Below are 25,255 nucleotides of genomic sequence, written 5' to 3'. Positions count from 1 at the left end.
TCTGTGGGGGGCTGGGGGTGGCCTGTGAGGGGGCTGAGGGGTCCTTGAGGGTTTGTGGGGCTGTGGGGGGGTCTGTGGGGATCTATGGGGAATTCTGGGGGAGTCGGGAGGGTTCTGGGGGGCTGTAGGAGACTCTGGGGTCTGTGGGGGTCTGTGGGGATCTATGGGGAATTCTGGGGGAGTCTGGAGGGTTCTGGGGGGCTGTGGGAGACTCTGGGGTCTGTGGGGATCTATGGAGGGTTCTGGGGGTCTGTGAGAGGATTTGGAGGGGAGGGGGGGTCTGTGTGGATACCGGGGGCCGGGGGTGTGTGGGGGCTGGGTCCCTGAATGGGGGGTTCAGGGTGGGTACCGGGGGTACAGAATGAGGGTCCGCAGCCCCCCCGTCCCTTACCGGGACTCCCTGAGGGCCCCTGAGCCCGTCCCAGCCCCCAGCGCCTCGGGGGGGGCTCTGGCCGGTGCGGGGTGTCTCTGGCCGGTGACCCCCCTGTGTGTCCCTTGTCCCCCCCCAGGGCAAGCCGTACGTGTTCGATCGCGTGTTCCCCCCGAACACCACGCAGGAGCAGGTGTACCACGCGTGTGCCATGCAGATCGTCAAGGGTGAGCGACGGCGGGGACAGCGGGGACAGCGCGGGGACAGCCGGGGTGGGACATAGCGGGGACAGAGCGGGGAGAGTGTGGGGACAGCCGGGGACAGCGCGGGGACAGCCTGGGTGGGACAGCCCTGGGGACAGCAGGGACCGGGGATAGCGGGGACAGAGCGGGGACAGCGTGGGGACAGCCCTGGGTGGGACAGAGCGGGGACAGAGCGGGGACAGCCTGGGTGGGACAGAGCGGGGACAGTGTGGGGACAGCCGGGGTGGGTACAGCGTGGGGACAGAGCGGGGAGAGTGTGGGGACAGCTGGGGACAGAGCGGGGACGGAGCGGGGACAGCCTGGGTGGGACAGCCCTGGGGACAGTAGGGACCGGGGACAGCGTGGATAGAGCGAGGACAGCGTGGGGACAGCCTGGGGACAGCCTGGGTGGGACAGAGTGGGACAGAGAGGGGAGAGTGTGGGGACACCAGGGACAGCCCAGGACAGCCTGAGGACAGCCCGGGGTGGGACAGCCCAGGACAGCGTGGGGACACCAGGGACTGTGTGGGGACAGCGTGGGGACAGCCTGGGTGGGACAACCCGGTGGGCCTGGGGAGCACGGGGAGAGAGCGTGGGGACACGAGGGACAGCGTGGGGACAGCCTGGTGTTTGGGGCTCCCGGGGGGTGTTTGGGGGTCCCGGGGGAGTTTGGGGGTCCCGGGGGGTGTTTGGGGCTCCCGGGGGGTGTTTGGGGGTCCCGGGGGAGTCTGGGGCTCCCGGGGGTGTTTGGGGGTCCCGGGGGTGTTTGGGGCTCCCGGGGGGTGTTTGGGGGTCCCGGGGGGAGTTTGGGGCTCCCGGCGGTGTTTGGGGGTCCCGGGGGAGTCTGGGGCTCCCGGGGGGTGTCTGGGGGTCCCCAATCCCCTCTCCCCCCCCCCAGATGTGCTGGCCGGGTACAACGGCACCATCTTCGCCTACGGACAGACATCGTCGGGCAAGACCCACACCATGGAGGTGGGGGGCAGGGGGGCACGGGGGGCACCGGGGGGCACGGGGGGCACAGGGGGCACGGGGAGCATTGGGGGGCACTGGGGGGGCACGGAGAGGCTTTGGGGGGCACTGAGGGGGCACTGAGGGGGCACTGAGGGGGCACTGAGGGGGCTTTGGAGGAGCACTGGGGGTTTTGGGGGGCACTGGGCGGCTTTGGGGGCTTTGGGAGAGCAATGGGGGGGCACTGGGGGGGCACTGGGAGCACTGGGGGTTTTGAGGGGCACTGGGGGTCCCAGGGGGAGCTTTGGAGGGCACGGGGGGGTCTTTGGGAGGCACTGGGGGGCACGGGGGGCACTGGGAGCACTGGGGGGTTATGGGGGGCACTGGGGGGCTTTGGGAGAGCACTGGGGGGGACACTGGGAGCACTGGGGGTTTTGAGGGGCACTGGGGGTTTTGGGGGGCCCTGGAGGGCCCTGGGGGTTTTGGGGGACACTGGGGAGGCACGGGGGGCACTGGGGGTTTGGGGGGGCACTGGGGGGCACTGGGGGGCACTGGGGGTCCCACGGGGGGCTTTGGGGGGCACGGGGGGCACTGGGGGTTGGGGGGGCACTGGGGGGCACTGGGGGGCACTGGCAGCACTGGGGGTTTTGGGGGGCACTGGGAGTTTTGGGGGGCACTAGGGGGCTTTTGGGGGGGCACTGGGGGGCTTTTGGGGGTTGAGCGCCCCCCGCCCCCCAGGGGAAGCTGCACGACCCGCAGCAGATGGGGATCATCCCCCGCATCGCCCGCGACATCTTCAACCACATCTACGCCATGGACGAGAACCTGGAGTTCCACATCAAGGTGGGCACGGGGGCTGCGGGACTGGGGGATACTGGGAGGGGCTGGGGGGCACTGGGAAGGGCTGGGGGGCACTGGGAGGGGCACTGGGAGTGGCTGGGGGAGGGCTCGGGGGAACTGGGGGGGCACTGGGAGTGGCTGGGGGCACTGGGGAGCACTGGGAGCACTGGGAGGGGCTCGAGGGTGGCACTGGGAGAACTGGGGGGCACTGGGAGCACTGGGAGCACTGGGGGGCACTGGGAGCACTGGGAGCACTGGGAGTGGCTGGGGGGGCTCTGGGGGAACTGGGGGGGCACTGGGAGTGGCTGGGGGGGCACTGGAAGCACTGGGGGGGCACTAGGAGCACTGGGAGCACTGGGAGCGCTGGGGGGGCACTGGGAGCACTGGGAGCACTGGGAGCACTGGGAGTGGCTCGGGGGGGCTTACTGGGAGCACTGGGAGCACTGGGGTGCACTGGGAGTGGCTAGGGGGGGCACTGGAAGCACTGGGGGCCACTGGGAGCACTGGGAGTGGCTCAGGGGGGTTACTGGGAGCACTGGGAGCACTGGGGTGGGGCACTGGGAGCACTGGGAGCACTGGGGGGGCACTGGGGGGGCGCTGGGAGCACTGGGAGCACTGGGGGGGCACTGGGAGCACTGGGAGCACTGGTGGGGCACTGGGAGAACTGGGAGCACTGGGGGGAGCACTGAGAGCACTGGGAGTGGCTGGGGGGGCACTGGGAGCACTGGGGGGGCACTGGGAGCACTGGGAGGGGCTGGGGGGGGCACTGGGGGCCGGCCCGGGCTGCCGCCCAACCCCCACCCCCTCCCGCCCCTCCCCCCCCCAGGTGTCCTACTTTGAGATTTACCTGGACAAGATCCGGGACCTGCTGGACAGTGAGTGGGGGAACTGGGGGGACTGGGGGGGACTGGGGGGCACTGGAGGGCACTGGGTGGTTACTGGGAGGTTATTAGGAACAAGTGGGCGGCTACTGGGAGCACTGGGGGTCAGTGGCAGAGTGCAATGGAGCACTGGGTGGCACTGGGAGGTTACTGGGAGACACTGGGAGGCACTGGGTGGTTACTGGGAGGCACTGGGTGGTTACTGGAAGCACTGGGAGGCACTGGGAGGTTACTGGGAGGTTACTGGGAGACACTGGGAGCACTGGGTGGTTACTGGGAGGCACTGGGAGCACTGGGAGGCACTGGGTGGTCACTGGGTGGTTACTGGGAGACATTGGGAGGTTACTGGGAGGGTACTGGGAGGCACCGGGAGCACTGGGTGGTTACTGGGAGGTTACTGGGAGGTTACTGGAAGCACTGGGCAGTTACTGGGAGGTTACTGGGAGGTTACTGGGAGCACTGGGAGGCACTGGGGGGCGCTGGGTGGTTACTGGGCGGTTACTGGGAGGTTACTGGGAGCACTGGGAGGCACTGGGAGGCACTGGGTGGTTACTGGGAGGCACTGGGAGGTTACTGGGAGGTTACTGGGAGGTCACTGGGAGGTTACTGGGAGCACTCACGAACCCCCCCCGTGCCCCCCCAGTGACCAAGACCAACCTGTCGGTGCACGAGGACAAGAACCGGGTCCCCTACGTCAAGGTGAGGGGGGAGGGGTCCGGGGGGGAGGGGAGGGGCTGGGGACACCCCCGTGGTCACTCCCGGGGGGGGGGGAGGGGCTGGGGACCCCCCCGTGGTCACTCCCGGGGGGGGGGGAGGGGCTGGGGACCCCCCCGTGGTCACTCCTGGGGGGGGATGGGCTCTGGGGACCCCCTGAGCCCCCCGTGGTCACTCCCGGGGGGGGGAGGGGCTGGGGACCCCCTGAGCCCCCCGTGGTCACTCCCGGGGGGGGGGAGGGGCTGGGGACCCCCTGACCCCCCCGTGGTCACTCCCAGAGGGGGGGGATGGGCTGGGGACCCCCTGACCCCCCCGTGGTCACTCCCGGGGTGGGGGATGGGCTCTGGGGACCCTCCCGTGGTCACTCCCGGGGGGGGGATGGGCTCTGAGCCCCCCCTGAGCCCCCCCCGTGGTCACTCCCGGGGTGGGGGATGGGCTCTGAGCCCCCCCTGAGCCCCCCCCGTGGTCACTCCCGGGGTGGGGGATGGGCTCTGAGCACCCCCTGAGCCCCCCGTGGTCACTCCCGGGGGGGGGATGGGCTCTGAGCCCCCCCCGTGGTCACTCCCGGGGGGGGGAGGGGCTCTGGGGATCCCCCGTGGTCACTCCCGGGGGGGGGATGGGCTCTGAGCCCCCCCCGTGGTCACTCCCAAGGGGGGGATGGGCTGGGGAGCCCCCCGTGGTCACTCCCGGGGGGGGGAGGGGCTCTGAGCACCCCCTGACCCCCCCGGTGCCCCCAGGGCTGCACCGAGCGCTTCGTGTCCAGCCCCGAGGAGATCCTGGACGTGATCGACGAGGGGAAATCCAACCGGCACGTGGCTGTCACCAGTGAGCGACACCGGGGACACCGGGGACACCGGGGGGGCTGGGGGGCACGGGGGACATCGGGACGGGGGGGCATAGGGGACATGGGGGACATGGGGACACAGGGTGACACGGGGTGGAACTGCAACATCCGTGGCTGTCACTGGTGAGGGACACCGGGGACACCGGGGGCACGGGGGAACATGGGGGGCACGGGGGACATCGGGGGACATGGGGGACATGGGGACACGCGGGGACATGGAGGGGGGACACGGGGTGGAACTGGGATATCCATGGCTGCCACTGGTGAGGGACACGGGGGGACAGGGGGGCATGGGGGGCACGGGGGGGACAAGAGGACATGCGGGGACATTGGGGGGCGTGGGGGACTGGGGGCCATGGGGACACAGGGGACATTGGGGGCCATGGGGGACTGGGGGCCGTGGGGACACAGGGGACATGGGGGGACACGGGGACATTTGGGGGACATGGGGGACTGGGGGCCATGGGGACACAGGGGACATGGGGGGACACGGGGGGACATGGGGGATTGGGGGCCATGGGGTCACAGGGGACATGGGGGCCATGGGGACACAGGGGACATGGGGGGACATGGGGGACTGGGGGCCGTGGGGACACAGGGGACACAGGGGACATTGGGGGCCGTGGGGACACAGGGGACACAGGGGACATGGGGGGACACGGGGTGGAGCTGGGACATCCGTGACTGTCACCGGGGGGACATGGCGGGACGTGGGGACACGAGGACATTGGGGGCACGGGGGGCACGGGGGACATTGGGGGGGCACTGCGGGGTCCCGGGGCCCGGTTCGGGGTGCAGGGGGGCAGTCCCGGTGCCCGTTTTGGGGTGCAGGGGCCAGTGCCAATCCCGGTGCCCGTTTTGGGGTGCAGTGCCAGTCCCGGTGCCCGTTTTGGGGTGCAGGGGGGCAGTGCCAGCCCCGTGCCCGTTTTGGGGGGCAGTCCCGGTGCCCGGTTCGGGGTGCAGTGCCTGCCCCGTGCCCGGTTCGGGGGGCAGTGCCAGCCCCGGTACCGGTTCGGGTGCCGGGGGCAGTGCCAGCCCCGTGCCCGGTTCGGGGGGCAGTGCCCGGCCCAGTGCCCGGTTCGGGGGGCAGTCCCGGTGCCCGGTACCGGTTCGGGTGCCGGGGCAGTGCCAGCCCCGGTACCGGTTCGGGGGCACTCCCGGTGCCCGTTTTGGGTGCCGGGGGCAGTGCCGGTGCCCGGTTTGGGGGCAGTGCCAGCCCGGTACCGGTTCGGGGGCAGTCCCGGTGCCCGGTACCGGTTCGGGGGGCAGTCCCGGTGCCCGGTACCGGTTCGGGGGCAGTCCCGGTGCCCGGTACCGGTTCGGGGTGCCGGGGGCAGTGCCGGTGCCCGGTTCGGGGGCAGTCCCGGTGCCCGGTACCGGTTCGGGGTGCCGGGGGCAGTGCCGGTGCCCGGTTCGGGGGCAGTCCCGGTGCCCGGTACCGGTTCGGGGTGCCGGGGGCAGTGCCGGTGCCCGGTTCGGGGTCAGTCCCGCTACCGGTTCCGGTTCGGGGGCCGGGGCAGTGCCAGCCCCGCGCCCACACGTGCCCCCGCCCGCAGACATGAACGAGCACAGCTCCCGCAGCCACAGCATCTTCCTGATCCACATCAAGCAGGAGAACGTGGAGACCGAGCAGAAACTGAGCGGGAAACTCTACCTGGTGGACCTGGCGGGCAGCGAGAAGGTGGGCACCCCGAAAGTGGGGCACCCCAAAGGTGGGGACCTCGAGAGTGGGGAACCCCAAAGGGGGGACCCCGAGAGTGGGGAGCCCCGAAAGTGGGGCACCCCAAAGGGGGGGAGCCCCGAAACTGGGGCACCCCAAAGGGGGGACCCCGAGAGTGGGAAACCCGAAAGGGGGGGACCCCCAAATGTGGGGACCCCGAGAGTGGGGCACCCCAAATGGGGGGACCCCGAAAGTGGGGAACCCCAAAAGGGGGGATCCCCGAGAGTGGGACACCCCAAAGGGGGGACCCCGAGAGTGGGGCACCCCAAAGGGAGGGACCCCCGAGAGTGGGGCACCCCAAAGGGAGGGACCCCCGAAAGTGGGGCACCCCAAAGGGGGGACCCCCAAATGTGGGGCACCCCAAAGCGGGGGCAGCCCAAATGTGGGGACCCCCAAAAGTGGGGCGCCCCAGGGCTGCGGAACTGCAGAGCCGGGGGTGCAGGGGGAAGGGGAGGTGGGCACTGGGGGCACTGGGGGGGAACTGGGAGCACTGGGAAGGCACTGAGGGACACTAGGAGGGGCACTGGGGTGGCACTGGGGGGGCACTGGGGGGCACTGGGAGGGCACTGGGAGGGCATTGGAAGGGGCTCGGGGGGGAACAGGGAGCACTGGGAGGGGCTCAGGGAGGGCACTGGGAACACTGGGAGGGCACTGGGAGCACTGGGGGGGCACTGTGGGGGCACTGTGGGGGGGCACTGGGAGCACTGGGAGGGCACTGGGGGGGGCACTGGGGGGGGCACTGGGAGCACAGGGAGGGCACTGGGGGGCACTGGGGGAACTGGGAGGGGCTCAGGGAGGGCACTGGGAGGCACTGGGAGCACTGGGAGGGCACTGGGGGAACTGGGGGTGCACTGGTGGGGGGGATGCCCCCCTGGAGGGTGGGGCCTGGGTCAGCCTGGGGGTCCTGGGGGCACTTGGGGCTCAGTGGGACACTGGGAGGGCGGGGGGCTTGGGGGGGGGGGGGTCAGTGGGGTTTTTGGGGCCATTGGGGCCATTTTTGGGGACACGGGGGTTTGGGGGTCAGAGGGGCTTTTGGGGCCGTTGGGGTTTGGGACTGTTGGGGTTTGGTGGCTTTGGGGTTTTTTGGGGCCGTTGGGGTTCTTCAGGTTGGGGTTTGGGGGTCAGTGGGTTTTCTTGGGGTCAGTGGGTTTTTTGGGGCCATTTTTGGGGCCATTGGGGTTTGGGTCCATTGGGGGTTTTTGAGGCCATTGGGGCCGTTGGGGTTTGGGGTTTTTTGGGGTTTGGGGCCGTTGGGGTTTGGGGTTGTTGGGGTTTGGGGCCATTGGGGTTTGGGGTTTTTGGGGTTTGGGGCGGTTGGGGTTTGGGTTTTTTGGGGTTTGGGGTTTTTGGGGTTTGGGGTTTTTGGGGTTTGGGGCCGTTGGGGTTTGGGGTTTTTGGGGTTTGGGGTTTTTGGGGTTTGGGGTTTTTGGGGTTTGGGGCCGTTGGGGTTCCAGGACCATCAGTCTGGGGGGGTTTTTTGGGGTGTTGGCACTGGGGGTCTCCTGCCTGGTGCCTCCCTTGGGTTGGGCTCTGGCGCCATCCCTGGGAGGGGTCCCCGGGGTCGGGGGGCGCACGGGGGGTCCCTGAGCCTGATCCCCCTCCCCAGGTGAGCAAGACGGGGGCGGAGGGCGCCGTGCTGGACGAGGCCAAAAACATCAACAAGTCCCTGTCGGCGCTGGGCAACGTCATCTCGGCGCTGGCCGAGGGCACGGTGAGACCCCCGCGACCCCCGGAGCCCCCCCGGGGGTCCCCCAGCCCGGGGGTCCCGGGTGCGCCTCGGCAGCCCCCCCCCCCTCCCCCCCCCTGTCCCCACCCGGGTCCGCGGCAAGGGACGGTCCCGCTGAGCCCCCTCCCCCACCCGTGCGCCCCCTCGGGGGTCCTGGGGTGGGGGAGACCCCCCTGAGCACCCCCCCTGTGTGTCCCCTGCCTCATGTGTGTCCCCTGCCCCCTGTGTGTCCCCTGCCCCCCCGTGTGTCCCCTGCCCCTCCTGTCCCCCCTATGTCCCCAACCCGAGCTCCCTGTCCCCCCGTGTCCCACTCCCGTGTGTCCTAGAGCCCACTGTCCCCCTGTGTCCCCAGCCCGAGCCACGCTGCCCCCCGCGTGTCGCTCTGTCCCCCCGTGTGTCCCCAACCCGAGCCTGCGGTCCCCCGTGTCCCCCCGAGCCCCCCGTGTCCCTCTCCCACGTGTCCCCCGTGTCCCCGTGTGTCCCCAACCCGAGCCCCCTGCCCCTCTGTCCCCCGTGTGTGTCCCTGAGCCCGCTGTCCCCGCGTGTCTCTCTGTCCCCGCGTGTCGCTCTGTCCCCCCGTGTCCCCCCGAGCCCGCTGTCCCCCCGAGCCCGCTGTCCCCCGTGTGTGTCCTTGAGCCCGCTGTCCCCGCGTGTCGCTATGTCCCCCCCGTGTCCCCAACCCGAGGCCCCTGTCCCTCTGTCCTCCGTGTGTCCCCAGCCCGAGCCCCCCGTGTGTGACCCCCGAGCACCCGGCCCCCCCGAGCCCCGTGTCCCTCTCCCGCGTGTCCCCCGTGTCCCCCCGAGCCCGCTGTCCCCCGTGTGTGTCCCTGTCCCCGCGTGTCGCTCTGTCCCCGCGTGTCGCTCTGTCCCCCCGTGTCGCTCTGTCCCCTCGTGTCGCTCTGTCCCCCCGTGTCCCCAGCCCGACCCCTCTGCCCCTCGCGTGTCCCCCCCTCCCCCGGGGGGTCCCGGTGCTGAGGCCGCCCCTCCCCCCGCAGAAGGCCTACGTGCCCTATCGCGACAGCAAGATGACGCGGATCCTGCAGGACTCGCTGGGCGGGAACTGCCGCACCACCATGTTCATCTGCTGCTCGCCGTCCAGCTACAACGACCAGGAGACCAAATCCACGCTCATGTTCGGCCAGAGGTGCGCCGGGGCACCCCGAAACCCCGAGCACCCCGAAACCCGGGGACCCCGAGACCCCCCGAGACCCCCGAGCACCCCGAAACCCCCGAGACCCCCGAGCACCCCGAGACCCCCCGAGCACCCCGAGAAACCCGAGACCCCCGAGCACCCCGAGACCCCGAGCACCCCGAGACCCCCGAGCACCCCGAAACCCCCCGAGACCCCCGAGCACCCCGAGACCCCGAAACCCCGAAACCCCGAGCACCCCGACTGCACTCAGTGCACCCCAACAGTGCCTGATGCACCCCAACCTCACTCAGTGCACCCCAACAGCGCCTGCTGCACCCCGACTGCCTCCAATCCACCCCAAATTCATCCAGTGCACCCCAACAGCGCCCGCTGCACCCCAGTTTCACCCAGTGCACCCCAACAGAGCCTGATGCACCCCAACCTCACCCAGTGCACCCCAACAGTGCCCGCTACACCCCAACCTCACCCAGTGCACCCCAACAGCGCCCGATGCACCCCAAATTCACCCAGTGCACCCCAACAGCGCCTGCTGCACCCCAAATTCACCCAGTGCACCCCAACAGTGCCTGCTGCACCCCAACCTCACCCAGTGCACCCCAACAGTGCCTGCTGCACCCCAACAGCGTCCGCTGCACCCCAAATTCACCCAGTGCACCCCAACAGTGCCTGCTGCACCCCAAATTCAACCAGTGCACCCCAACAGCGCCCGCCGCACCCCAAATTCACCCAGCGCACCCCAAGTGCCCCCAGTGCACCCCAATTTCACCCATGGAGTCCCAGGCACATCTCGGCTGTCCCCAGTGCACCCCAAGTTCCCCCAGTGCCCCCCCAGTGACCCCCAGGGCTGGGAGGGGAGGGGGGGCAGGTGACCCCCCCTGGAGTGAGGGGGGCAGGGGTGCCAGTTTGGGGGTGCCAGTTTGGGGGTGCCAGTTTGGGGGTGCCCATTTCGGGGTCCCAGTTTGGGGGTGCCCCGGCGAGCGGGGCAGGGGGTGCCAGTTTGGGGGTGCCCATTTCGGGGTGCAAGTTTGGGGGTGCCAGTTTGGGGGTGCCCATTTCGGGGTGCCAGTTTGGGGGTGCCCCGGTGAGGGGGGCAGCGGTGCCAGTTTGGGGGTGCCCATTTCGGGGTGCCAGTTCGGGGTGCCGGTTTGGGGGTGCCAGTTCGGGGGTGCCCATTTCGGGGTGCCAGTTTGGGGGTGCCAGTTTGGGGTGCCCATTTCGGGGTGCCGGTTTGGGAGTGCCCCGGTGAGGGGGGCAGAGGGTGCCAGTTTGGGGGTGCCATTTCGGGGTGCCAGTTCGGGGGTGCCCATTTCGGGGTGCCATTTCGGGGTGCCATTTCGGGGTGCCAGTTCGGGGGTGCCCCCAGGGCCAAGACCATCAAGAACACGGCCTCGGTGAACCTGGAGCTGACGGCGGAGCAGTGGAAGAAGAAATTCGAGAAGGAGAAGGAGAAGAACAAAGCGCTGAGGGAGAGCCTGGCCCGGCTGGAGGCGGAGCTGAGCCGCTGGAGGAGCGGTGAGGGCACCCCGAGAGCCGGGGGGCACCCCGAGAGCCGGGGGGCACCCCGAGAGCTGGGGGGAGCCCCGAGAGCCGGGGGACACCCCGAGACCTGGGGGCACCCCGAGAGGTGGGGGACACCCCGAGAGCCGGGGGGCACCCCGAGAGCCGGGGGACACCCCGAGAGCTGGGGGGAACCCCGAGAGCCGGGGGGCACCCCGAGAGCTGGGGGGAGCCCCGAGAGCTGGGGGATACCCCGAGAGCCGGGGGGAGCCCCGAGAGGTGGGGGGAACCCCGAGAGCTGGGGGGAACCCCGGGGCCGGGAGGGGCATCCGGAGATGTGGGGGGACCCCAATTGTGGGGAGGGGACCCCAATTGTGGGGAGAGACCCCAATAGTGGGGAGGGACCCCAATAGTGGGGAGGGACCCCAATTGTGGGGAGGGGACCCCAGTTGTGGGGAGGGAACCCCAATTGTGGGGAGGGGACCCCAATTGTGGGAAGGGACCCCAGCTGTGCAGAGGGACCCCAATTGTGGGGAGGGACCCCAATTGTGGGGAGGGACCCCAAGCTGAGAGGAGGGGACCCCAATTGTGGGGAGGGACCCCAATTGTGGGGAGGGGACCCCAACAGCCCCCAGCCCCCAGTGCAGACCCCGAGGCCGCGTCCTTCAGCGGGGGAGGCTGAGCTGGGAGGGGACCCCCCCCCGGGGGCACCCCGAGATCCGGGGGTACCCCCAGCCCTCGAGGGGGGCTCTGAGGCCGTGCCCCCCCCAGGGGAGGCCGTGCCCGAGACGGAGCAGCTGAGCGAGGCCGAGGCGGGGACGGGGACGGGCGAGGGCCAAGGGGGGGTCCCCGAGGAGCCCCCCCTGAACGACAACAGCTCCTCCATCGTCATCCACATCTCGGACGAGGAGCGCCACAAGTACGAGGAGGAGATCCGCAAGCTCTACAAGCAGCTGGATGACAAGGTGGGGACCCCCGCCCCGCTGGGGACCCCCCCGCACCCCCCCAGGGACCCCCAGCGCCCCTGAGCGCCCCAGGACACCTGGGGACCTCCCAGTCTGCCCAGCAGCCCCCAGAGCCTCGGCATGGCGGGACTGGGACCCCCTGGCACCTCCCAGCTCCCCCTGGACCCCCTGGACCCCCCCCCCCCCAGCAGCCCTGGCCCCCCGGTGACCCTGGGGACCCCCCTGTCCCCCCAGGATGACGAGATCAACCAGCAGAGCCAGATCATGGAGAAGCTCAAGCAGCAGATGCTGGACCAGGAGGAGGTGAGGGCCCTGCCCCCCCCCGTGACACCCCCTCTGTCTGACCCCCCTGGACCCCTCCCAGAGCCCTGGACCCCCCTGGGACCCCAACCCAGCCCCCCCTGGATCCCCTCAGCCCCCTCCTCCAAACCCTGACCCCCGGGACCCCAATGTGGCCCCACTGGGACCCCCCCAGTCTCCTTTGGGACCCCCTTGGGGACCCTCAAGGACCCCTCTGGGACCCCCAGTTATGACCCCAGGCTGAGCCTGCCAGGATCACTTTGGGGACCCCCCCCAGGACCTGTCAACCCCCAGGACCCCGAGCCTCCCCCTCAACCTCTGTCTCCTGGGGGACCCCCCCCATGATCTCTGGGGTGGGGTTCTCCCCTCTGGGACCCCCCCATGACCTCTGGGACCCCCACTCTGATCTCTGGGACCCCCACTCTGACCCAGGGACCCCCACTCTGACCCAGGGACCCCCACTTTGACCCCCGGGATGCTCACTGTGACCCCTGGGACCCCCATTCTAATCCAGGGACGCTCACCATGACCCCTGGGACCCCCACTCTGATCTCTGCCCCCCCCCCCATGACCCTGAGACCCCCACCATGACCCCTGGGACCCCCACTCTGATCTCTGGCACCCCCCCCATGACCCTGAGACCCCCACCATGACCCTGGGACCCCCACCATGACCCTGGGACCCCCACTCTGATCTCTGCCCCCCCCCCCCATGACCCTGAGACCCCCACCATGACCCCTGGGACCCCCACTCTGATCCTTGCGACCCAACCATGACCCCTGGGACCCCCACTCTGATCTTTGGCACCCCCCCCATGACCCTGAGACCCCCACCATGACCCCTGGGATGCCCACCGTGACCTGTGGGACCCCCACTCTAATCCCTGGACCCCCCACCATGACCCCTGTGCCCCTCATTCTGACCCCTGGGATGCCCAGGGTGACCTGTGGGACCCCCACTCTGACCCCCGTGCCCCCCGTGCCCCCCGTGCCCCCCGTGCCCCCCGTGCCCCCCGTGTCCCCCGTGCCCCCCGTGCCCCCCGTGCCCCCCGTGCCCCCCGTGCCCCTCGTGCCCCCGTGCCCCCGTGCCCCCCGTGCCCCCCGTGTCCCCCGTGCCCCCCGTGCCCCCCGTGCCCTCTGTGCCCCCCGTGCCCTCTGTGCCCCCCGTGTCCCCCGTGTCCCCCGTGTCCCCTGTGCCCCCCGTGCCCCCCGTCCCCCCTCTGCCCCCTGTGCCCCCCGTGCCCCCCGTGCCCCCCGTGCCCCCGGTGACCCCCGTGTCCCCGTGTCCCCTGTGCCCCCCGTGCCCCCCGTGCCCCCCGTGCCCCCCGTGCCCCCCGTGCCCCCGGTGACCCCCGTGTCCCCGTGTCCCCCGTGTCCCCTGTGCCCCCCGTGCCCCCCGTGCCCCCCGTGCCCCCCGTGTCCCCCGTGCCCCCCGTGCCCCCGGTGACCCCCGTGTCCCCGTGTCCCCAGGTGCTGGCGGCGGCGCGGGGCGGCGGCGAGGCGGCGCGCCGGGAGCTGGCGGCGCTGCGGGCCGAGCACGGCGCGGCGCGGGCCGAGGTCACCGAGGTGCTGGCGGCGCTCGAGGAGCTGGCCCGGAGCTACGACCGAAAAGCCCAGGAGGCCGAGGACACCGGGCGCCACAACCGGCGGCTCGCCGACGAGCTGGCCCGCACCGAGGTGGGGGGGACACCGGGACAGACACCGGGGCATCCACCGGGGAATCCACCGGGGCATACCGGGACAGCCGGGGGGGGGCAGGGACAGTGGGACAGCCACCGGGGAATCCACCGGGACATACCGGGACAGCCGGGGGGGCAGGGACACCGGGACAGCCACCGGGGCATCCACTGGGGCATACCGGGACAGCCACCTGGGCATACTGGGACAGCCAGGGGGGCCTGGGATACCGGGACAGCCACCGGGGCATCCACCGGGACAGCCACCGGGGCATACCGGGACAGCCACCTGGGCATACTGGGACAGCCCGGGGGGCCAGGGACATCGGGACAGCCACCGGGACAGCCGGGGCGGGGCAGGGACACCGGGACAGCCACCGGGGCATCCACCGGGACAGCCGGGAGGGCCAGGGACATCGGGACAGCCACCGGGACAGCCGGGGGGGGCAGGGACACCGGGACAGCCACCGGGACAGCCGGGGGGGGCAGGGACACCGGGACAGCCACCGGGACAGCCGGGGGGGACAGGGACACCGGGACAGCCACCGGGGCATCCACCGGGACATCCACCAGGACATCCACCGGGACAGCCGGGGGGGGCAGGGACACCGGGACAGCCACCGGGACTGCCCGCGGGGGCAGGGACACCGGGACAGCCACCGGGACTGCCCGCGGGGCAGCGGCGGGGCCGGCAGCCAGCGGGGAAAACAATGGGAAATCCTCTAGGGCAACCAAAGGGGAAATCCCAGAGGGAAAACCACAGGGAAACCTATAGGGAAAGCAATGGGGAAATCAGTGGGGAATCCAATGGGGAAATCAGTGGGGAAATCAATGGGGAAATCAATGGGGAAGACAATGGGGAAAACAATGGGGAAATCAGTGGGGAAATCAGTGGGGAAAACAATGGGGAAATCAGTGGGGAAATCAGTGGGGAAATCAATGGGGAAAACAATGGGGAAATCAGTGGGGAATCCAATGGGGAAATCAATGGGGAAAACAATGGGGAAATCAGTGGGGAAATCAGTGGGGAAAACAATGGGGAAATCAATGGGGAAAACAATGGGGAAATCAGTGGGGAAATCAGTGGGGAAAACAATGGGGAAATCAATGGGGAAATCAGTGGGGAAATCAGTGGGGAAATCAGTGGGGAAATCAGTGGGGAAAACAATGGGGAAAACAATGGGGAAATCAGTGGGGAAATCAGTGGGGAAATCAGTGGGGAAATCAATGGGGAAATCAATGGGGAAATCAGTGGGGAAATCAATGGGGAAATCAGTGGGGAAAACAATGGGGAAATCAGTGGGGAAAACAATGGGGAAATCAATGGGGAAAACAATGGGGAAATCAGTGGGGAAATCAGTGGGGAAATCAGTGGGGAAATCAATGGGGAAATCAGTGGGGAAATCAGTGGGGAATCCAATGGGGAAATCAGTGGGGAAATCAATGGGGAAATCAATGGGGAATCCAATGGGGAAATCAATGGGGAAATCAGTGGGGAAATCAGTGGGGAAATCAATGGGGAAATCAGTGGGGAAAACAATGGGGAAATCAATGGGGAAAACAATGGGGAAATCAATGGGGAAATCAGTGGGGAAATCAGTGGGGAAATCAATGGGGAAATCAGTGGGGAAATCAGTGGGGAAATCAATGGGGAAATCAATGGGGAAATCAGTGGGGAAAACAATGGGGAAATCAATGGGGAAATCAATGGGAAACCCTACAAGGAAACCAGTGGTAAACCCTACAGGAAAACCCAACTGGGAACACAACTGGGAACCCAGTGGGGCCCTACTGGGAACCCAGCAGGGAAACAGCACCAAAAAACCCAGTGGGGTCCTGTGGGAGCCTCCCTGGGATCCCCACCAGGACCCACAATGGGGCCCTGCTGGGAATTCCCGCAGGAACCCAATGGGAATTCCAACAGGATCCTGCTGGGAATCCACCTGGGAACCCTGCTGGGAACCTGCACTGGGAATTCCAACAGGATCCTACTGGGAACCCAACAGGAAACCCTGCTGGGACCCTGTACTGGGAATTCCAACAGGATCCCACTGGGAATCCACCTGGGAACCCTGCTGGGACCCTGCACTGGGAATTCCAACAGGATCCTGCTGGGACCCTGAACTGGGAATTCCAACAGGATCCTACTGGGAATCCACCTGGGAACCCTGCTGGGACCCTGCACTGGGAATTCCAACAGGATCCTACTGGGAATCCACCTGGGAGCCCTGCTGGGACCCTGTACTGGGAATTCCAACAGGATCCCACTGGGAATGGCGGTGGGGGTCCTGCTGAGGGCACCCCAGGGTCACACTGGGAATTCCAACAGGATCCCACTGGGAATGGCGGTGGGGGTCCTGCTGAGGGCACCCCAGGGTCGCACTGGGAGCCCGGGGGTGTCAGACTGGGATCCGGGATGGGATCGTACCGAGACCCCGCTCGGGATCCCTGCTGAGATCCCCCCTAGACCCCAAACGGGCTCCTCCACCCCTTTGGGACCCTCTGACACAGCCCCCCCCAAAGCCCCCAGCCCAGACTGGGACTCCCAAACCCAAACTGGGATGTTGTGAGCCAGGGAAACCCCAAAAGAGGAGCCTCCGACTGGGGAACCCCTAAACCCCAAACTGGACCCCAAAGGGGGGTTCCCCCTCCCATCAAGCCACACCCCAAAATGAGATTCCCCCGACCAGCAGAGAGGGCACCCCCTGCCTCAGACCAGTGCCCAAACTGGGGAGCCCTGCCCTGAACTGGGGCTCCGGGCTGGGCGCTCCCCTCGGGTGGGATTTTGGGGTACAGGGGGCGGTGCCACGGGGGGGGGCCGGGGGTCCTGAGGGGCGCTGGGGAAAACAATGGGGAAACGTACACGGGTACTGGGCGGTACTGGGCGGTACTGGGCGGCATTGGGCAGCACTGGGCGGTATTGGGTGGTACTGGGCACTACTGGGTGGCACTGGGTGGCACTGGGCAGTACTGGTTGGCACTGGGCGGTACTGGATGGCACTGGGCGGTACTGGGCAGCACTGGGCGGCGCTGGATGGTACTGGGCGGTACTGGGCGGCACTGGGTGGCACTGGGGAAAACAATGGGAAACCCTACAAGGGTACTGGGCACTACTGGGCAGCACTGGGCGGTACTGGGCAGCACTGGGCGGTACTGGGCAGCACTGGGCGGTACTGGGCGGCACTGGGTGGCACTGGGGAAAACAATGGGAAACCGTACAAGGGTACTGGGCATTACTGGGCAGCACTGGGCGGTACTGGGTGGTACTGGGCGGTACTGGGTGGTACTGGGCGGTGCTGGGTGGCACTGGGCAGTACTGGGCGGTACTGGGCGGCACTGGGCGGTACTGGGCGGCACTGGGCGGTACTGGGGCGTGCCAGGGCGTGCTGGGAGTGCGTGGTGCGGGTGCCCGGGCAGGGGGGCTCAGGCAGGGGCAGCTGGGGCAGGGGGTGCTGGGTGTGAGGGCACCGGGGGTGCCAGGGCTGTGCGGGGGGCACAGGGGGCACAGGGGGTGCCAGGCTGTGCGGGGACAGCAGCGGGGGCACAGGGGGTGCCAGGGCTGTGCGGGGAACACGGGGTGCCCGGGCTGTGCGGGGGGCACAGGGGGCACAGGGGGCACCGGGGGTGTCTGGCACTGTTGGGGTTCTCAGGTGCGGGGGTGCCCGGGAGGTGCCGCAGGATGTCCCGGGTGTGCCCTGGTGGCCCGGGGGTCCCGGGAGCGGCGGGTGCCGCCGCCCGCGGTGCCAGCGCAGCCCTGTCGCTGTCGCTGTCGCAGGCCACCACGCTGTCGCTGGAGTCGGAGCTGTCGCGGGCGCGGGAGCTCGGGGGGCAGCAGCGGCGCCGCGCAGCCGAGGTGCTGAACGGGCTCCTGCGGGACCTGAGCGAGCTCAGCGCCCTCGTGGGCAGCGGCGACATCAAACTGGTGAGGGCACGGGGGACACCGGGGGACACCGGGGCACGGGGGGCAGGGGGACACCGGGGCACGGGGGATACCGGGGTACGGGGGGCAGGGAGGGCGGGGGGACACCGGGGCACGGGGGGCAGGGAGGGCACGAGGGGCACGGGGGCACCGGGGCACGGGGGTCACTGGGGCACGGGGGGCAGGGAGGGCAGGGGGACACCAGAGCGCAGGGAACACTGTGCCATTCCTGTGCTGTGCCATACCCACACTGTGCCATGCCATGCCATGCCATGCTGTACCATGCCATGCCATACCCACGCTGTGCCATTCCTGTGCCATGCCGTGCCACACCCACACTGTGCCATGCCATGCCGTGCCATACCCACACTGTGTCATTCCTGTGCCATTCCTGTCCCATTCCTGTGCCATTCCTGTGTTCTGCCATACCCACACTGTGCCCTTCCTGTGCCATACCCACACTGTGCCATGCCATGCATGCCATGCTGTACCATGCCATGCCGTGCCATACCCACACTGTGTCATTCCTGTGCCATTCCTGTGCCATTCCTGTGCTCTGCCATACCCACACTGTGCCATTCCTGTGCCATACCCACACTGTGCCATGCCATGCCATGCTGTACCATGCCATGCCATGCCATACCACTCTGTGCCATTCCCGTGCCATTCCTGTACCATGCCATACCCACACTGTGCCATTCCTGTGCCATTCCCGTGCCATTCCTGTGCCATGCTGTGCCATACCCACACTGTGCCATTCCTGTGCCATTCCTGTGCCATACCCACACTGCGCCATTCCCGTGCCATTCCTGTGCCATGCTGTGCCATACCCATGCTGTGCCATTCCTGTGCCATTCCTGTGCCCTGCCCTGCCCTGCCGTGCCCTGCCGTGCCCTGCCCTGCCGTGCCGTGCCGTGCCAGCCGGTGGAGGTGAGCGGGGCCATCGAGGAGGAGTTCGCCGTTGCCCGGCTCTACATCAGCAAGATCAAGTCGGAGGTGAAGTCGGTGGTGAAGCGCTGCCGGCAGCTGGAGAACCTGCAGGTGGAGTGCCACCGCAAGCTGGAGGTGACGGGCCGAGAGCTGTCCTCCTGCCAGCTCCTCATCTCCCAGGTGTGCCAGCCCGGCAGTGCCACTGCCAGGGACCCCAGTCTGGTGGCACAGGGTTGGGGGGCTCCAGGGTTTGGTGGCTCAGGGTTTGGTGGCTCAGGGTTTGGTGGCTCAGGGTTTTGTGTCCCTCGGGTCTGGTGGCACAAGGTTTAGGGCTCCAGGGTTTGGTGGCTCAGGGTTTTGTGTCCCTGGGGTTTGGTGGCACAGGGTTTTGTGTCCCTAGGGTTTGGTGACACCAGGCTCTGGCAGCTCCAGGGTTTGGTGGCTCAGGGTTTTGTGTCCCTGGGGTTTCGTGGCTCAGGGTTTTGTGTCCCTAGGGTTTGGTGACACCAGGCTCTGGCAGCTCCAGGGTTTGGTGGCTCAGGGTTTTGTGTCCCTGGGGTTTCGTGGCTCAGGGTTTTGTGTCCCTGGGGTTTGGTGGCACAAGGTTTAGTGGCCCAGGGTTTGGTGGCTCAGGGTTTAGTGGCTCAGGGTTTGGTGGCACAGGGTTTTGTGTCCCTGGGGTTTGGTGACACCAGGCTCTGGCAGCTCCAGGGTTTAGTGGCTCAGAGTTTTGTGTCCCTGGGGTTTGGTGGCACAGGGTTTAGTGGCTCCAGGGTTTGGTGGCTCAGGGTTTGGTGGCGCAGGGTTTTGTGTCCCTAGGGTTTGGTGACACCAGGCTCTGGCAGCTCCAGGGTTTGGTGGCTCAGGGTTTTGTGTCCCTGGGGTTTGGTGGCACAGGGTTTTGTGTCCCTGGGGTTTGGTGGCTCAGGGTTTTGTGTCCCTCGGGTTTGGTGGCACAAGGTTTAGTGGCTCCAGGGTTTAGTGGCTCCAGGATTTGGTGGCACAGGGTTTTGTCCCTAGGGTTTGGTGACACCAGGCTCTGGCAGCTCCAGGGTTGGGCAGCTCCAAAGTTTGGCAGCTGAAAGCTTTGGTGGCCTCAGGGTTTGGTGGCCTCAGGGTTCTGTGACCCAGGTTTTGGTGGCCCAAGGTTTAGTGGCTTCAGGGTCTGGTGGCACAGGGTTTTGTGTCCCTGGGGTTTGGTGGCACAGGGTTTAGTGGCTCCCGGGTTTAGTGGCTCCAGGGTTTAGTGGCACAGGGTTTTGTGTCCCTCAGGTTTGGTGGCACAGGGTTTAGTGGCTCCAAGGTTTGGTGGCTCAGGGGTTTGTGTCCCTCGGGTTTGGTGGCACAAGGTTTAGTGGCTCCAGGGTTTGGTGGCTCAGGGTTTTGTGTCCCTCGGGTTTGGTGGCACAGGGTTTTGTGTCCCTCGGGTTTGGTGGCTCAGGGTTTTGTGTCCCTAGGGTTTGGTGACACCAGGCTCTGGCAGCTCCAGGGTTTGGTGGCTCAGGGTTTTGTGTCCCTGGGGTTTGGTGGCACAAGGTTTAGTGGCTCCAGAGTTTGGTGGCTCAGGGTTTGGTGGCTCAGGGTTTGGTGGCACAGGGTTTTATGTCCCTGGGGTTTGGTGGCACAGGGTTTAGTGGCTCCAGGGTTTGGTGGCACAGGGGTTTGTGTCCCTGGGGTTTGGTGGCTCAGGGTTTTGTGTCCCTGGGGTTTGGTGGCACAGGGTTTAGTGGCTCCAGGGTTTGGTGGCACAGGGTTTTGTGTCCCTGGGGTTTGGTGGCACAGGGTTTAGTGGCTCCAGGGTTTGGTGGCACAGGGTTTGGTGGCTCCGGGTTTGGCGGCACAGGGTTTTGTGTCCCTGGGGTTTGGTGGCTCAGGGTTTTGTGTCCCTCGGGTTTGGTGGCACAAGGTTTAGTGGCTCCAGGGTTTAGTGGCTCCAGGGTTTAGTGGCACAGGGTTTTGTGTCCCTAGGGTTTGGTGACACCAGGCTCTGGCAGCTCCAGGGTTTGGCAGCTCCAAAGTTTGGCAGCTGAAAGCTTTGGTGGCCTCAGGGTTTGGTGGCCTCAGGGTTCTGTGACCCAGGTTTTGGTGGCCCAAGGTTTAGTGGCTCCAGGGTCTGGTGGCTCAGAGTTTTATGTCCCTGGGATTTGGTGACACCACAGTTTGGTGGCTCTGAGGTTTGGCAGCTGAAGGCTTCGGTGTCCCCAGAATTTGGTGGCCTGGGGGTTCTGTGACCCAGAGTTTGGTTTCCCTGGGGTTTGGTGGCACCAGAGTTCACTGGTCCAAGGGTTTGGTGGCCCAGATGTTGGTGACCCCAGGGTTCAGGGTCCCGGAGTTTGGTGGCTCCAAGGGTTTGGTGACTTGGGGGTTTGACTCCCCTGGGGTGGGGGCTTGGTGGCTCTGGCCATGCCAGTGGGGGTGGCCCTGGGGGGGTTGGGGGGACCTTCCCGCGGCCGTCGGGGTCAGGAGCCCCCTGGGGGTGTCGGGGGGCACCTGGGGGTGGCCCTGGGGGTGTTGGGGGGACCTTCCCGCGGCTGTCGGGGTCAGGAGCCCCTGGGGGTGTCGGGGGGCACCTGGGGGTGGTCCCGGGGTTGGGGGCTGCCAGGGCTGTACCCCGCGGGTGTTGGGGGGATGCTGCGGGGTGGGCACCGGGAGCGGGGTGGCCGCGCGGGCCGGGGGTGCCGGTGCCCCCGGGCGGAGGCTGAGGCGGTGCCGGTGCCGGTGCAGCACGAGGCCAAGATCCGCTCGCTGACCGAGTACGCGCAGAGCCTGGAGCTGCGCAAGCGGCACCTGGAGGAGGCGCACGACGCGCTCGGAGAGGAGCTGGCGCGGCTGCAGGCGCAGGGTGGGGAGCGGGGACACTGCGGGGACACGGAGGGCTTGGGGGCACTGCGGGAACACGGGGGGCTTGGGGGGCTTGGTGACACTGCGGGAACACGGGGGGCTTGGGGACACTGCGGGAACACGGGGGGCGCGGGGGGATTTGGGACACTGCGGGAACACGGGGGGCTTGGGGACACTGCGGGAACTTGGGGGGCTTGGGGACACTGCGGGAACACGGGGGGCGCGGGGGGCTTGGGGACACTGCGGGGACACGGGGGGCTGGGGACACTGCGGGAACACGGGGGGCGCGGGGACAGTGAGGGAGCACGGGGGGTGCGGGGACACTGCGGGAACACGGGGGGCGCGGGGACAGTGAGGGAGCACGGGGGGTGCGGGGACACTGCGGGAACACGGGGGGCGCGGGGACAGTGAGGGAGCACGGGGGGTGCGGGGGGCTTGGGGACACTGCGGGAACACGGGGGGCTTGGGGGCTGGGGACACTGCGGGAACACGGGGGGCGTGGGGGGATTTGGGACACTGCGGGAACACGGGGGGCGTGGGGACAATGAGGGAGCACGGGGGGCACGGGGGGCACGGGACAGTACGGGGGACACGGAGGGGTTGGGGGGCAGTACGGGTGGCACGGGGGGCTCGGAAGGCTCAGGAGTGGGGGGGAGTCGGGGGGCATGGAGGGGGAGTGGGGTCTGGCGCGGCTGCAGGAGCGGGGTGGGGGGAGCGGGAGGGTGGGGGGAGTTTGGGGGGCTGGGGTCTCGAGGGTATGGGGAGAGAATGGGGTGGCACAGCGGGATTCGGGGGCTGGGGGAGTGTGGGGTGGTACAGGGGACTCAGGGGGATGGGGGCACAGGGATGGGGGGCACACAGAGGGCTCGGGGAGTATGGGGGAGCTGGGGGTCATGGAGGGGGTTGGGGGTCTCGGGGGGGGCTGAGGGGTCCCTGTCCTGCCGGGCCCTACAGAGGCTGCACAGGGGGCAGCTCGGAAGCAGCGCGAGCAGGATGAGACCCAGGACACGGACGAGGTCAAGGTGAGGGGGGCAGGGGGGCGCAGCCACCCTGGGGGGCTCCGGGTCCCTGAAGGGTGTGGGGGTTGGGCAGGGGGCACAGCTGGGGGTCCTTATGGTGTGTGAGATGTGCTCGAGATGGGTGAGGGTCCCTGGGGTGCTGGGGGATGCTGGGGGTCTGTGGGGTGTTGTGGGGGCGCTGGGGAGGTTGGGGTCTGTGCAAGGCTGGGTGTGGGGTGTGGGGGTCCCTGGGAGAGGCAGCTCCAAGGACTCGCTGGGAATGTGGGCGTGCTGAGGGTCCCAGAAGATGTTGGGGTGTGGGGTCCCCGGGAGAGGCAGCTCCAAGGACTCGCTGGGAATGTGGGCGTGCTGAGGGTCCCAGAAGATGTTGGGGTGTGGGGTCCCCGGGAGAGGCAGCTCCAAGGACTCGCTGGGAATGTGGGCGTGCTGAGGGTCCCAGGAGATGTTGGGGTGTGGGGTCCCCGTGGATGCAGGGGTGTTTGGGTCCCTGGGGGTGTTGGGGTCTATGGGGGGTGTTTGGGTGTGGGGTCTCTGGGGGGTGTTGGGGTGCTGGGTCCCCGTGGATGTAGGGGTGTTTGGGTCCCTGGGGTGTGTTGAGTGTGGGGTCCCCGGGGGCTGTTTGGGTGTGGGGTCTCTGAGAGGTGTTGGGGTGTGGGGTCCCCGTGGATGTAGGGGTGTTTGGGTCCCTGGGGGTGTTGGGGTCTATGGGGGGTGTTTGGGTGTGGGGTTTCTGAGAGGTGTTGGGGTGTGGGTTCCCCATGGATGTAGGGGGGTGTGGGTCCCCGGGGTGTGTTGAGTGTGGGGTCTCTGGGGGGTGTTGGGGTGCTGGATCCCTGTGGATGTAGGGGTGTTTGGGTCCCTTGGGGTGTTGGGGTGTTGAGGTCTCTGGGGGGTGTTGGGGTGCTGGGTCCCCGTGGATGCAGGGGTGTTTGGGTCCCTGGGGGTGTTGGGGTCTATGGGGGGTGTTTGGGTGTGGGGTCTCTGAGAGGTGTTGGGGTGCTGGGTCCCCGTGGATGTAGAGGGTGTGGGGTCCCTGGGGTGTGTTGAGTGTGGGGTCCCCGGGGGTGCTGTGCTGGGAGGTGCTGGGGTGCCCAGGAATTGTTGGGGTGCCCGGGGTGCCCGAGCTGAGGCCCCGGGGCGCAGGCGGCGCTGGAGCTGCAGCTGGAGAGCCAGCGCGAGGCGCAGCACAAGCAGCTGGCGCGGCTGCGGGACGAGGTTAACGAGCGGCAGAAAACCATCGACGAGCTGCGGGAGTGAGTGACCCCAAAACCAGGGCCCGAGCCCTGACACAGCCCTGGCCCAGCCCTGATGTGAACCTGACTCAAACCTGAGCCCAAACCTGAGCCCAAAACCTGAGCTCAAACCTGACCCCAAAACCTGACCCCAAAACCTAAGCCCAAACCTGAACCCAAAACATGACATGAAACCTGACCCCAAAACCTGACCCCAGACCTGACCCCAAAACCTGAGCTCAAACCTGAGCCCAAACCTGACCCCAAAACCTGAGCCCAAAATCTGAGCTCAAATCTGACCCCAAACCTGACCCCAAAACCTGAGCCCAAACCTGACCCCAAAACCTGAGCCCAAACCCGACCCTAAAACCTGAGCCCAAACCTGAGCCCAAACCTGAGCCCAAACCTGAGCCCAAACCTGACCCCAAAACCTGAGCCCAAACCTGACCCCAAAACCTGAGCCCAAACCCGACCCTAAAACCTGACCCCAAACCTGAGCCCAAACCCGAACTCAAACCTGACCCCAAACCTGACCCCAAACCTGACCCCCGCCCCCCAGACCCAGGCCAGCCCCTGACCCTGACCCTGGCCCAGCTGTGACCCGGCCCCAGCCCTGACTCTGATCCCAGCCCTGCCCAGGCTGCCCCACCCCCACCCAGCCCTGTCCCTTCCCTGACCCATCCTTGGAGGGACGGACAGTGGGGGCAGGAAAGGACAACCCCTCGTGGATCTGTCTCCATCCATCCGTCCGTCTGTCCATCCATCCATCATCCATCCATCCATCCATCATCCATCCATCCATCCATCATCCATCCATCATCCATCCATCCATCCATCATCCATCCATCCCTCCATCCATCCATCATCCATCCATCCATCATCCATCATCCATCCATCCATCCATCCATCCATCCATCCATCCATCCATCCATCCATCATCCATCCATCCATCCATCATCCATCCATCATCCACCCATCCATCCATCCATCCACCCATCATCCATCCATCCATCCATCCATCCATCCATCCATCATCCACCCATCCATCCATCCATCCGTCCGTCCGTCCGTCCGTCCATCCATCCATCATCCATCATCCATCCATCCATCCATCCATCCATCCATCCATCCATCATCCATCCATCCCTCCATCCATCCATCCATCATCCATCCATCATCCATCATCCATCATCCATCCATCATCCATCCATCCATCCATCCATCCATCCATCCATCCATCCATCCATCATCCATCCATCCATCCATCCATCCATCCATCCATCATCCATCCATCCATCCATCCATCCATCCATCCATCCCTCCATCCATCCATCATCCATCCATCCATCCATCCATCCATCCATCCATCCATCCCTCCATCCATCCATCCATCCATCCATCCCTCCATCCATCCCCATCCATCCATCCATCCATCCATC

At 67.5% G+C, this 25,255-nt stretch overlaps 1 protein-coding gene across 1 annotated transcript in view; it reads left to right on the top strand.

The window, feature by feature from the left end:
- KIF5A (kinesin family member 5A) overlaps positions 1–25,255 on the top strand; it is a 33,166-nt gene that overhangs the window by 2,337 nt on the left and 5,574 nt on the right. Inside the window, exons 2-19 of the mRNA XM_084223489.1 lie at positions 510–597; positions 1,511–1,584; positions 2,299–2,403; positions 3,227–3,275; positions 3,925–3,980; positions 4,733–4,820; positions 6,396–6,520; positions 8,166–8,270; positions 9,281–9,429; positions 10,802–10,950; positions 11,707–11,900; positions 12,135–12,203; positions 13,670–13,876; positions 17,651–17,797; positions 18,716–18,904; positions 21,449–21,566; positions 22,520–22,587; positions 23,728–23,837. Of these exons, the coding sequence (XP_084079615.1) occupies positions 510–597; positions 1,511–1,584; positions 2,299–2,403; positions 3,227–3,275; positions 3,925–3,980; positions 4,733–4,820; positions 6,396–6,520; positions 8,166–8,270; positions 9,281–9,429; positions 10,802–10,950; positions 11,707–11,900; positions 12,135–12,203; positions 13,670–13,876; positions 17,651–17,797; positions 18,716–18,904; positions 21,449–21,566; positions 22,520–22,587; positions 23,728–23,837 (2,090 nt within the window). The remainder of the gene's footprint in view (positions 1–509; positions 598–1,510; positions 1,585–2,298; positions 2,404–3,226; positions 3,276–3,924; positions 3,981–4,732; positions 4,821–6,395; positions 6,521–8,165; positions 8,271–9,280; positions 9,430–10,801; positions 10,951–11,706; positions 11,901–12,134; positions 12,204–13,669; positions 13,877–17,650; positions 17,798–18,715; positions 18,905–21,448; positions 21,567–22,519; positions 22,588–23,727; positions 23,838–25,255) is intronic.

This window comes from Fringilla coelebs (genome assembly GCF_963513975.1).
Source record: "Fringilla coelebs genome assembly, chromosome: 30".
NCBI classification, from domain to species: Eukaryota; Metazoa; Chordata; class Aves; order Passeriformes; family Fringillidae; genus Fringilla; species Fringilla coelebs.
Note: the sequence above shows the minus strand (reverse complement) of the source record. Positions and strands in the feature narration are given on the sequence as shown.